We start from the raw sequence: 12,718 nt of genomic DNA on the forward strand, positions 1-12,718 counted from the left end.
GTACACAGCAACAGGTAACTTAGCAGTCACAACTTTGTACCATCATTAAGATGTCAACATCTATTAAAAGATAATCCATTTCTAGAAATATTAGCTTTTAAAGATAAAAAATACTGCAGTTTATAACAATTCACTATCTCACATGCTAATCCTATTTATCTTACCTTATTCTCTCAAGCAGAAAAAAAAAGAAATTGGTAGCACACATCTTTTTCAATGAACTAATATCCACATAAACACATCATGCATTGTATTTCAAATAATCATTTTGTGCAGTAACATGTAACACCAATATATCACAGTCAGCTATGAACCTCACATCTGTTCATTAAATATGTAATTACTCACAGGAATGTTGATGAAAACAGTATCAAACTCTGATGCTGACAGAAACCTTTTCAATGGCACCATGAAAAACTGAAAGAAAAATATTATACATACATTGGCTATTGTAATTTATCTTCTAGACTGCTATAAAAATGCATGTTACAAGTCTGTAAGCAGCATCTTACTTTCTCAATCGATTCCAGAGTTTCAGTGTACTTCTCTTCAGTTTGCTTTATTTCAGCAAGACAACAGCTTCTTATGTCATTTTCAGGACATTTCTGCAATTACAATGGAGTCAAGTTTAAGTCATTAACAGGCACCTAATGGATAACAAATGGTTTTATTTATTTAGAATTACACAATTAGGATAACTGCTTCCTGAATTTCTCTGAGTACTGCAGCCTCCAAAGATGACAGAAATAACCAAGAATGTTTTAATGTTCAATTAGCTGATGGCTTTAGTAAAATCAAAATCAAAGCAATATTATGAAAAATTAATGTTTAGACATAAAACACTGAAGTATCAGCATGTACTCTGGAAGCTGAAACACAAGGTCACATTTAATTTACATCCAGACTGAGAAATCTTATTTAAAATACCCAGCAGTTAATAATTCTATTAAACTAAATGGGGCTAAATCACATAAGCAACTTTGCATTGCCATAAATATTGGATTCAGTCTAATCCTTGTATTTATTTACAGTTTTTCCCCTTTTATTTCTCAAGGGGAGCTTTCTCTTCAGACTCAAGAGGACTATGTCCTCAGATCAGGAAGCGCAGTGACCTCAAAGTTCAACTGTTGCATATGTATGTGTGTGTCTCCAACAAGACCCTGGATTTTTCCATGTAAACCACCAGACTCATAGGACATGGACAGTAATTATCAGTAATTACATGACTCTATAAAAATAGTTTACAAGCACTCTTACCCAAGATAGGATTCACAGCATTACAGCTTCAATAAAATCCTATTTCAAATAGAAGAGGAAATAACTGCAAGATGATATGGAACCGTTCATGTCAAGCAAGGCACAGAAGCTCTGGAGATATCAGAGGTCAGTGTGGAGGTTTGACACAGTAACTGAATAGGCTTTTGCAGTTAGAAGTAGTGACTAATCCAAAATGTTTTCTCCAAGAAGAAGAAGCAGCATCTTAACAAGCAACAGAACTACAACAGATCAGATGACTAGATGATGTTCAGAGTCAGGAGCAGAAATTAAGCAGTTCTGTCCATTCAGAAAAATTACTTCTAGCTTTTGAACAAAAGACTTTTCTCTTCTAGGAATAGCAGAATTTCTAGACTGAAATTTTAACATTTCAGAAACTACTCTTGAAAACCAAATTTGTGCAGTTCTTCATTTTCCCACAATGAACAGTAAGGTTCTGTCTTTATCAGATGCAGACACAAGTAACCATTTTGCAAAAATGCAGTCTTATCAGAAGAATTGAGCTTTGTGAGCATCATTGTAGTTACCCTCCTCTCAAATTTATTCCCAATTTCTTTTGTACAGGGAAGGAGACACTATCACAGTTAACTGTATGTAATTGATTTCTATAAAGTATTAGAATTTGACATTATTTAGACTTTCAGCTATTTTTTACCTTTAGCTCAATGCTGCCCAAAATGTTTGCAGTATTTGCCCCATTACAGAAGTTGCTGTACTCAATAGTTTATATCCATTTGCAAAATTTGGGCATTTGTTGTTCATCAGTACTTATATGAGCAATGCAAACAAATCCTGGCATTCCAGTTAAAACCATTCACTTCAGTTTTGTGCTCACCTAACCCAAAGAGATCACTAACACAGTCACTTTTGGCAGAAATTGACACATCAATTTTTCTATCCCCAGTGCAAACATCTAGAATTTGAGTGCAATAAACAAAAGGAAAGAGGGAATAAGAAATAATGTGTGATACCAGTACAGGTAAGAAAAGCTGCCTCTGGAGTTCAGCTACTCCTAGAGAAAACTTAGCAGAATAGTTTACTTTGCAACATAAACCTACATGGTTGAATAAACAGGAAATTCATTAATTTGAAACAATTCTGAGTTGTCCTTGTTAGGCTAGTCACCTAAACTATGGTTGAAATAATATTATACACAAGAATTTCACAAAATTACAACAAATTTGAAGGTAGCAAGGAAGCAATTCAATTAACTGCTCTTAAAATAGCTGGTAAACTTTCTACTCAAAATTATCATAGTAATTACTGTATTTCATTTAAAAACACTTTTTTTTTAAATTTTAAAGCTTACTATAGGTAATGTTTTCCCCTTGACCCAAAAAGCCTGCAAAATCTTACACAGAAGATAATACTCTGCACATGAGAACTCTGGATGCAGCTGAGCAGGAGTGTCAGTGAAACTACCTATAAAATATCATTTCAACTTTCAAAAAGTTAACTGCTATTGTTCCAAGGCAGCTAGGAACTGGAAAACATACAGGTTGCTGTGCTGCTTCATCTTTCATTAGGTCTTCATAAACTTCCCCACCTTCATCTTCTCCATAGACACAATCATACAACTCCTCATCTTCCTCAACACCAGTTTCACTGAAAAGACAAGACAAGAAAGAAAAACTGTGCAGCACAGACAAAGCACCACCAGCTCTGCAAGGGACTACTCATAAGAGAAGGTTCTACAGTAAACAAACAGATTAATAGGATAGCTAATGAAAATAACTCATTAAGGGAAATTAGGTCCCATTAATTAATTTTCTTTTCTCAATTCATTTAAAAGAAATTTTACAGAATCAACACAATACTGTAGACTAATGAATTTAGAACTACATGGGAACTAAACCAGCAGCAAAAGCAACACCTCAGGACAGTTTTGTCACAAGCTATAATCCAGCTGCCCTCTTTTCCTTGACCTTTTCCCCACCACATCTAGTGAAGAGGAGCTGCCTCTCCTTACTGCTTGCACCCCACTGCACTGGGATGTGAGACTGCTACAGGTCTTCTCCCTGTCTGAAGAAAGGAGGAGCCAGGGTAAAATACACCAAAGACTGCAGAGCCAGCACTGAGGCACTGTACCTCCACATCATACACCAGAATCTGGATCACCTCACACACCCTTCAGCTACACAAAAATGAACAAAGGAACCAAACTGAAAATTGGACGGTTCAATGAAACCAAGCATGCACAAGTGATGCCCTCCAACTACCCAGACCACAGAAATACAGCAGAAAGTCGGAGCTCAACTCTGCCCTCAGCTAATTCAGCTTCATTACAGTCAGCCCTGCTAGAGTGTTACCTGCTTTATGCTAGGACTGTATCAAGCCTATAACTGCTATTCCTTATGGTAAGTCTACAAAAAAACTCTAAAAGATATTGAAAGCTGTCAAGTCATAAAACAGCATAGAAACTGGATCAGACATGTAGACAGTTTTGAGGTTTGTCCTGTTGGAAGACAACACTGAAACCCTTCAGAGTAAAAACCAACAGGTTAGTCCAGCGTTTCAGTTCCCACCAGCAGTGATGGTGTGCTGGCACTTCACATTAAACACTGGCAGCTGTCAGATGCAGCACACACTCCATTCTACCACCTCTGCTCCAGGGAACAAAAGCTGGCAAAAAGGCAGAGTAAGGATAGAAGCATTTAACTACTACAGCTCTTTCTGACAAAAAGACTTAAATTAATTTTAAATTCTTTAGACACCATTTAAACTCAGGGAAAATTAAATCAAATAAACTTACTGGTAATTGAGGGAAACTAAAAAATGTGAGCTATTTGCATTATTCACTGGCACATTTGTTTCTTATTCTTGAATTGCTTCCTCCACAATTGAGACAGCATGCAACTATTAAATTTCTGTTAATAATTTTCATAATTTGTTACACAAGAAGAGTTACAAATCAATTTCTTTGGTATGATTTGTTAGCTTTTTTTTAATGAAAGACTGTCTCACAATGCTGAATTTACATACCCATTTAAGAACTGGTGGAAATATTTTCAAACAGTTATAATGCCACCACATCTAAGAGATAAGGGCATCACCTCTTGCCCACTTGGATCTCAGAGGAGACTGCAACTTCTACTTTCTGCATGCTCTGCTACACAGAGTGAAAAGCAATTACCTATGAGACAGTCAGCTCTAGAGATGAGGACAAGCTTTGCAGGGAAAGTGGTAAATTGAGCAATGCCAATCACGGTGAGCTTTCCTCTCTTTATAGGCACTGAAGAAACAAATCCCTGGTGTGAAGAGCAGCCTCTTTCCCACACTGCAGCAAGCAACATGCAAGGACTGCTGGTGAACTTTGAGCCGTGCAACAGTGAGCTCTGACCTGGCTCTTGTCCAACATGATTCCTCATGGATCTTGAGAGATCCCAGCCACAGGACACAGGAGTACCCTAACAATCCTGCAAACACTTACCCAGAAGAGGTAAAAGCACCCACATCAACAATTTCACTGACTTTGGGGAAGAGATCCACTTGAATTATGATCCAAACATTCATTTTCTTTGCTAACTCAAGACAATTTCCTTATAAGTGATATTGCAATCTTCTGAAAGCATTCTCATACTACTGATAGGTAACTTAGAAACGCATTCTTTATTTGCTTTTTACAAGCACCCTCTGTGAAACATGCTGCTTTATATACACAAATGTAGCATAATTCAAGTAAGTTTTCATAATTAATTCTTCCTGGTCAGCATAACAGCTAACAAAATATTTGCTAATTAAATAAATATCTCATTCTCATGAAAACTGTATGTTCTACAACACAATACAAACAACAGCATGCAACTGAAAGACCAAAATCTGTAATTAATATATTTAGAACATACTCTATTAAATCAGGAAGACCTTTGTAGATATCTTCATCATCAACACTTTCTTCTGTAGGGAAGGGCCTATAGAAAGAAAAATAGCATTAATTACAGACACCACTAGCCTAGTCATATAGTGCATTTCTGTTTGGTTTCCAAAATTTTCACACAGATTATTGTATACTAATGTGCTTACATACTCCCCCCTTTCTCTGCTGAGCAGTATATGTGTATTTATACTTCATTATGTGGATTAACAATATAATAAAAACCCTACTGGGCACAGTTGTTATAAATCACCAATGATACACACCATTGACATTTTTCAACTGGAAAAAATCATCAAAACTTTCAGGTTAGAGTTGGTTGGGGGTTTTTTGGTTTCTTTTTGAAAACAACCATCTCACAAACTTGGCCAATTTTGGTGTTTTTTTACAAGTGAGAAAGAAGAGAAACCCCATTTGTCTCTCCATAAATCAGCACTGCATCAGCTTGACTTCTGATCCCTGCGTCATGATTACCACACAAGTTCTGCAATACCAGAACTGCTGCTCCTCTGTTCACCTCCTGTTTCAGCGTGAGCAGTACACACGACTCAGGCCCTTCAGTGAGTGTACAGAGGTAGCACACACCTTCTGGAGCCCCTCAGAGGTCCAGAGCCTTGCACAGCTGCCCACCTGGCACTCTGGCTTACAGCTGGAGAAGCTCTTAGTGGGGGACACAGCCTATACTGCCTCTAACAACCTTGCCAAGGAGCATCCCACCAAGAGGCATTAGTGCCACCGTTCCCAATGGCAATAACATACCTTATGCCTGTGCCTAGTGCAATGGGGGTGCGGGAAAGCTTGGAAAGTGTTTCTATTACCTGCAGGAGATGGAAACAAACTAAGATTAGTTGTAGAACAGAAACAGTAAAACATTTTGTTCTCTATTGTTTCATTATCAGCAGCACTACTTCAAATCAAATTATATAAACAGAGACAAAATCTTGCCGTGCCAAAGACAATTTGCAATCGGACCTGGACGCAATTGACATCAAATTTTGTCCTACAGACTGGTTGAGTTCCCTGGGTAGCTGCAGCAGGAGGGGTTTGGGCAGCAGAGGGAGCCAGAGGCCGAGGCAGCAGAAACCCGGGAGCCCCCGGCTGGGAGGCGGAGGGGCGGCACAGAGCCAGAGCTCCGCCACCTCGGGGGCCAGAGCTGAGCCCTCCCATCGGCCCTACCAACAAAGATGCACAGAGGAGCCCGGAACCCTTCCTCGTGTTTGGAATACGGCGGCAGAGTGGGAAATCTCATCCTAAGAGAACACCTCCTGTAGGCGCTGAAGTTACACACAAAGCAAGGGGGGGCATTAGGAACGGTAAAACACACACACGTGTACACAAGGTCACGTACATGGGGTTGTTTTGCTGGCAATTGAATTCATACAAGACCTATTTGACTCTGCCTGGCCAGTCGTCTCCATCATTACTGTTTACTCATACACAGATAAGCAAGTTTTATTTACTAGAGAGAGAAAATGACCCAAAATGACACCCTGCCTGAATGTCCACACTTCAGTGACAAGGTTTCCCCTGAACTCCGCAGAAGTTTCAGAAGTTTTGATTTTCAAATCAAAATCCATATTAAGCTGAAGAGAAACCTCAAAAGAAGCTTTTTATCAGCAGAATCAAAATTCAGTACAGCAATTCTACATTTCACAGGCATTTGGGAATAATCACTACAATTTCAGTTGTTTATTTTTGAAGTTATAATTACAAGACTACCATGACCATAAAAGAGAGTTAAAAGTGCATCTCTCAAAGGAAGGAAAATTACATGTTTACACAGGAGAATGACAAAGTAAAAACCACAAAGAAATATGACAAACTACAGCTTAAACTGAAGTTACAACGTCTCCATAGTGAATAATAATTCATAGGCAGATGAGCAAAATTAAGAATTAATGTTAGATTAATCCTGTGAAAGCAATATTTGGAGTTCATTTAAACAGCTGTGAAAATTAATGCCATAAAAAAATCTCGTTTTGCCTAACAGCAAAGAATAATAAAAACAAATAAATATGCCATTAACATAATCAAAGATGGGGGCACATATTTCCCCTCTGAACAGAAGAAATGCAATATGGTCTAAAATAAGCTTTAGAAATTATGAATAAAAGTTGATTAAATAAATGACAAAATGAATTAAAAACTATTTCACATTAATCAAAAGATCAAAAGGGAAAAAAGACTCCTTTAACAAGTGTTGGTGTTGCAGGGAAGTTCTGGTTTCCATAGCAGACCAGAACCTGCCCCTGCACACCTGCAGCTGCAAGAAGCCCTGGGCCACACGAGTCAAGATGCTGTGGGATTAAATGGCAAAATAATCTGTCCTGATGCATGGGTGGGCATTGATTGGCAAAATCACAGGAGGCTTCATGGTTCTCAAAACAAAGAGGGGCAAGTCTGGTGAACTGAATATCCCTTACTTGTTTGAACATGGTATTTCCCAGCATACAAAAAATCTCTTGCAAACTATTCCACCCACGCAGACCCTTTTCCTTAAAGGGATTCTCACTTACCTAGCATAATCAAACCCAGTAGACATATGGCTTACAGCTAATTACAGCTCCTTCAAGATCACATTAAAAAAAAATAGCTGTACAAATAAAATTATGAATTTTAGGTAGGTAACTAGCAAACATGGTTCCCAAAGCGTACTGCCAAGTTACATTTTAGAGCTATCAATATGTACACGAACAAAAGCAAGATTTATACATAAGAGGAATAGAAAAACTTTTTCAGGAACTGATGTGAAAACTTGGAGGGGGCGGGCACAGAGGCCCACGATGACATCCACACACACTGGGGAAGCCAGAGAAGCATTTACCAGAAAACGTGCAGACAAAAGGGCGGAGAAAGGAACTGTATGACTGGAGACTACAGGAGACAACTAGGAAGACTCTTCCCTGCTCTTAGAACAGAAATCATTAAGCATTCCAGTCCCTAGTACAGATTAGAACACAGATTCAACTTCTACAGAATAAAAGATAATACTTACCCATTGAACGACTCCTATTAAACCACAGCTTAAAACAGCACTATCAAGAAACAGAACTGTATCTACCGAGAGGCATTTTTCTTGCAGTTGCGGTTTCCCTAAAGAATTCTGAGAAAATGTCAAGAATACTTACACCAGTAATCACACATGGAATTACCACTTCTGGTCAACACACTATTCCAGTATCATATACATGTCAATGTATTCCCTCCAACAAAAGGTGGGGCAAAGCAAGATTCTCCTTCTACGTGAAATTTCAGTTCTTTGGTTCTGAGACACTACAGAAACAACTAAGAGTTCCCAAATTTCAAGGTCCATGGGGATGATTGCTGTTATGTATGGGTTGAATTGTCTGATAAACAGAATTTCAATAGTCATTCAGCAAAACAAACTTAAATGCAGCAGAATGTCTGATTTTCAATAACTGACAAAATAAAGATTTAGGAGTTTTTCAGAACAGTAACCATTTGAAGCCCTATACAGTTGATATGAGGGAACCTATAATACTGTGCAATTCTGAACTCCAAAATTACAGTGTACTATACACATTAAAGCCCCTAACATGCAATTTAACACTTTGCATGTGCTTTTTTCGCTTTGCTCTCTTCCTTTCAGCAGAGCTTTAATCCCTTTTATGCATTTAACCCTAAATGATCACCCAGCTCTCTTCCAAAGCAAGGATTCTGACAGATGCTCCTCTACTTTGAATGAGGCTTAACTGAACCTTAGTTTAAGTGCAAAAGTAGCACTCCTTTCCTGTACAAAGTCCAGAACAACAGGGATTCCTTGCCTGGTGCTGCTGTGCAACAAACAAATGGACAAAGGGCTGCAGAGCTTTGCACACACACGACCAGCAGGAACAGTCAGCAAAAAACAGGTACTCAGTGAAGATTCTTAATTGAAATTCTGGACAACTACAATACACAGAAAAAGAAACATTTGTACTCCAAAACACCCCACAACGAATACATTCCTACACACTGAAAAGCACAACAACTCTGTGATTCGCCTGCAGGGAACCTAACGCTGGGAGATATTAGCAAGAGGCTTCCAGGCATAAAAGGAAGCCTCACTGCCTCCACCCCAGAACAGCTCCTTTGCACTGCCTAACACCATGAGACAGAGGTTAAGCAGGTCTTTAGAAGTCACATCAAAGTCACATTAACTTCAAGACGACGCGAATATCCAAGTTTGTTTTTCAGTACATAGGCAGTTTATGCAAAATATGACAAAATTCAAATCTACAGTGCTGGAAGAGGAAGCACACCTCAGCCCACACCCTGGTGAGTGGCTCTGCTCCTCATTCATCTTTCAGGCACTGCTGGCAAGGGCAATGGTCTCACACTGTACATCATTAACTCTTTACTTCATTAGGAACTCTAACAGCTTTTTTCTTCTTGGCTTGATACTTATTATGGCTTGACTTGACTTACAGTTGTTGGTCAGACTCTCCAGTTTATAGAAGAACTTTAATATGCCTTGCCAAAACATTATTTTTGTAATTTCCTGCAGCCATATTCTTCAGTTAATCACATCAGATATTCCTGTGCCCGCTAACAGCAGCAGTACACTAGAGGGACTATTTTACAACTTTCCATAGCATTAGTGTGTCTGAGTTTAAAATATCCCTTTCTAAAGTATTTCAGTTGTGTCTCTCTTTAATCTTGTTTCTTTAAAAAGAACTTGCAAATCATGCAATTAAAGAACAGATTAGGTACATTTTAAGAGTACTTTTCCACTTTTAGAAGATACAGAAATAAATGATTTTGCAATTCCCTGTCTCAACAAACAAGCAATAACTCTGTGCTGACATCTGCTATAAGAACTATGCCCATATTTGTATTTCTGATATTTACCTAAACTGAAAATGTTACGTGATCAACAAATATTGATGGCATTAGTTTCATACCTTATGCCAATAAAACCTAGAAAGACCCATTTGTGGTTAGATCATCAAAGCAGTTGCTTCCATGCAGGCACTTGTATCAGGTTGTGTTTTCCTACAACATAGTAAAAGAGCTCCAGGCAGATCATGAAAAATAAATAGTCAATGCATATAAAAATCCAATGTTCTGGAGAACACAACACTATACACTCTCTGCAATATGGGGTGAGGCTCTTATGAGGCCAATTTTAAGTGCCACATCTCCAAGACACTTTAAAGCCAGAACTGCCAGTCATGCCCACATGCTGAGTGTGTTCTCATGAAGCTGTTTTCACTCATTCATCAGACTGGTGAGGAGGAGAGGAAAGAGAAACATCATTTTGTGTCACTCAGACACAAGATGAAAATGCTATATATAAATATATGTATAGCATATACAAACCTTTCTTCATGTAAGCAATTTATCTTTTGCTACTATAGAGTTTACCAGGCTCTGGACAACCCTAGATCAATACTTTATTTGGCACGGGCCGGGGGGGGGAGTTGAAATACATATATATTGTATTATATATATATATAGTGTAGAATATTAATATGTATTAATATTCTACACTAATTCATCACTAATTTTTGATCCAAAAGACCTCTAGGAATTGCTACATTTCCACTTTACTTGGTTAACAGATAAAAAGAAAAAAACCCCAAACATTAGCCCAGACAACTCCAGGATGATTACACAGCTGGTGATCTAATGAGCATATTATTCCAAGTAAAGCATGTTCATAAGCTAAATTGAACATTTTCTCTCCATCTGCCTTGCTCGGGTACCGTGTTAGTAGTCTGTGTTGCTTCAGGTTAGTTTTAATCAAACCACAAGCCTCTAGGGAAGGAGAAAGGATGAGGGCTTTTCCAAAAGGCAAATGAAGGCAAATGAATGAAAACTTTTAAAAATAAAAGGAAAGAAGCAGGGGGGGGAAAGTTAAAAAAAAAAAAAAGAAGAGAGAAGAAAAACCTTGACCTAAAAGCAAACCTTTGTTTCACATACTGGCATCCCTAACAGGCCCTTAAAAACAAAAAAGAAATTTCAAATGCCAGCTCTGCAAATATGCCTCTACTAAATACTGTTGTGGCATGCACTGAAATGTCAAAGCCATATAGACACACAAAGCTGTGAAAGAGAATTTACAGCTCCAGCACCTGCACCAACACATCCTTAGGAATAGGACAGACTGCAATCATCTGTGTTTCATTACACACAGCTTCACTTTCCTGATCTTCACCTCATTCAGACAATGAAATCCGGGCTTTAGGTGTAGAACACTGAGAGGTGCAATCCAAAGGAAAGGCACAAATTTACTTTCCACTGGGGTAATCATCAGCTGTGGGATGCTGCCTGTTTTCTCACTGACATCACCTTCTGCCATCCTGATTCTGGCTCTCTCATTGTCCATGTCCATTCTCCCATTTCCAATGAACTACACCCTAGGGAAACTCATCTGAGGACTACTTCATCCCTCCTTCCCATCAATGCTCAGTGCTGGCATGGGAGCAGTAAGGAAAACAGACCGACCATCCCAGGGAACCGTGGCAGAGAAATTCACAACCCCGAGCCAAGTCTTTGTGACTGTCAGGAGCCTGCCAGCAACCGTGAAAAAAGGTTTGAAACCAGGTGCCAAATGCTTTCACGCAGAGGCAGCAAGGGTACGATTGCTGTAAAAGCTGGGTTTGGCACGTTTCCTCTGAGCCCCAGCTGCGAGAGGAGAGCTCAGAGGTGCTGATGTGCCGCAGGGAAAAGCCTGGCTGGCTCTGGGCATGCAGACCTTCATACCCTACACGCAGTGCCCTAGGGAAGTCTCATCTCAGATGCATTCTCCCTAGTGTTAGCGTCTCCACAAAAATGTGGCAGGAAAGTTTCTCCATAGTGGAAAAAAAAAGGAAAGAAAATATAGCAAAGACAAAAAACCTCCTGGGTGTTGCCGATCTGTTCGTAGATAAGCTAAATACAGAGATGCAAACCGCGGGGACTTCAAAAGCCCCAGGGAATCAACAGCTACAGAACATGCAACTTTTTCTCCAAAGTCTTCTAAGAAGTAGAGAGGCAAGACGGGCAGTTTGGAACCACGCAGGCAGGCAAAGCTTCTAGAAAACTATTTTTGCAAACCACTCAAAGATATGAGGACAGATGACCTTATGTCCAAAAGGATGGGTTGATGCCAAGAATATTTACCCCCTTTTGCACACTGAACATTTTACTCCTTTTATCAGAAGTGATAACTCTGATCATGCAAACTCTGGAACTAGAACAGTGGGACTGGCTGACAGAACTGCACATGGGAATCCTAAACATTAAAGGAAGAAAAACTAAATGCCCTCTGGGAATCCGTAAAACTCAATATCACGTTATTAGAACTATAATGAGCAAGTCTTGACTAATCTATATCCAATAATGGACACAAAAGTATGTATAGTTTTAAAAATTGTGTTTAAAATGCCATTTTTCAAAGTTTCAGTCTCTGATGAGGCTACACTCCCTAGTCCAAAAGCAAGAAAGGTTCCCTAGATGGCTCTGTTCTTATAGGGAAATGAGAAAGTTTAAATTGCACAGGCAGCACAGTCCTGCTCATCCCTTGGTTCATTTTGTCCACAAGGCCGAGAGACTCCCTAACGCAAGCACAGAGGGAAGGAGTTT

The 12,718-nt window shown here is 39.1% G+C and overlaps 1 protein-coding gene across 1 annotated transcript in view; it reads right to left on the reverse strand.

Moving 5' to 3' along the window:
• Positions 1-12,718, reverse strand: part of VAV3 (vav guanine nucleotide exchange factor 3) — a 145,014-nt gene that overhangs the window by 86,900 nt on the left and 45,396 nt on the right. The window contains exons 3-7 of the mRNA XM_030953354.1: positions 5,909-5,967; positions 5,121-5,186; positions 2,772-2,880; positions 513-605; positions 349-417 (exon numbers count right to left, since the gene is read on the reverse strand). Coding sequence (XP_030809214.1) covers positions 349-417; positions 513-605; positions 2,772-2,880; positions 5,121-5,186; positions 5,909-5,967 — 396 coding nt within the window. The remainder of the gene's footprint in view (positions 1-348; positions 418-512; positions 606-2,771; positions 2,881-5,120; positions 5,187-5,908; positions 5,968-12,718) is intronic.

The sequence above is a fragment of the Camarhynchus parvulus genome, chromosome 8, assembly GCF_901933205.1.
Source record: "Camarhynchus parvulus chromosome 8, STF_HiC, whole genome shotgun sequence".
In the NCBI taxonomy this organism is placed as follows: Eukaryota; Metazoa; Chordata; class Aves; order Passeriformes; family Thraupidae; genus Camarhynchus; species Camarhynchus parvulus.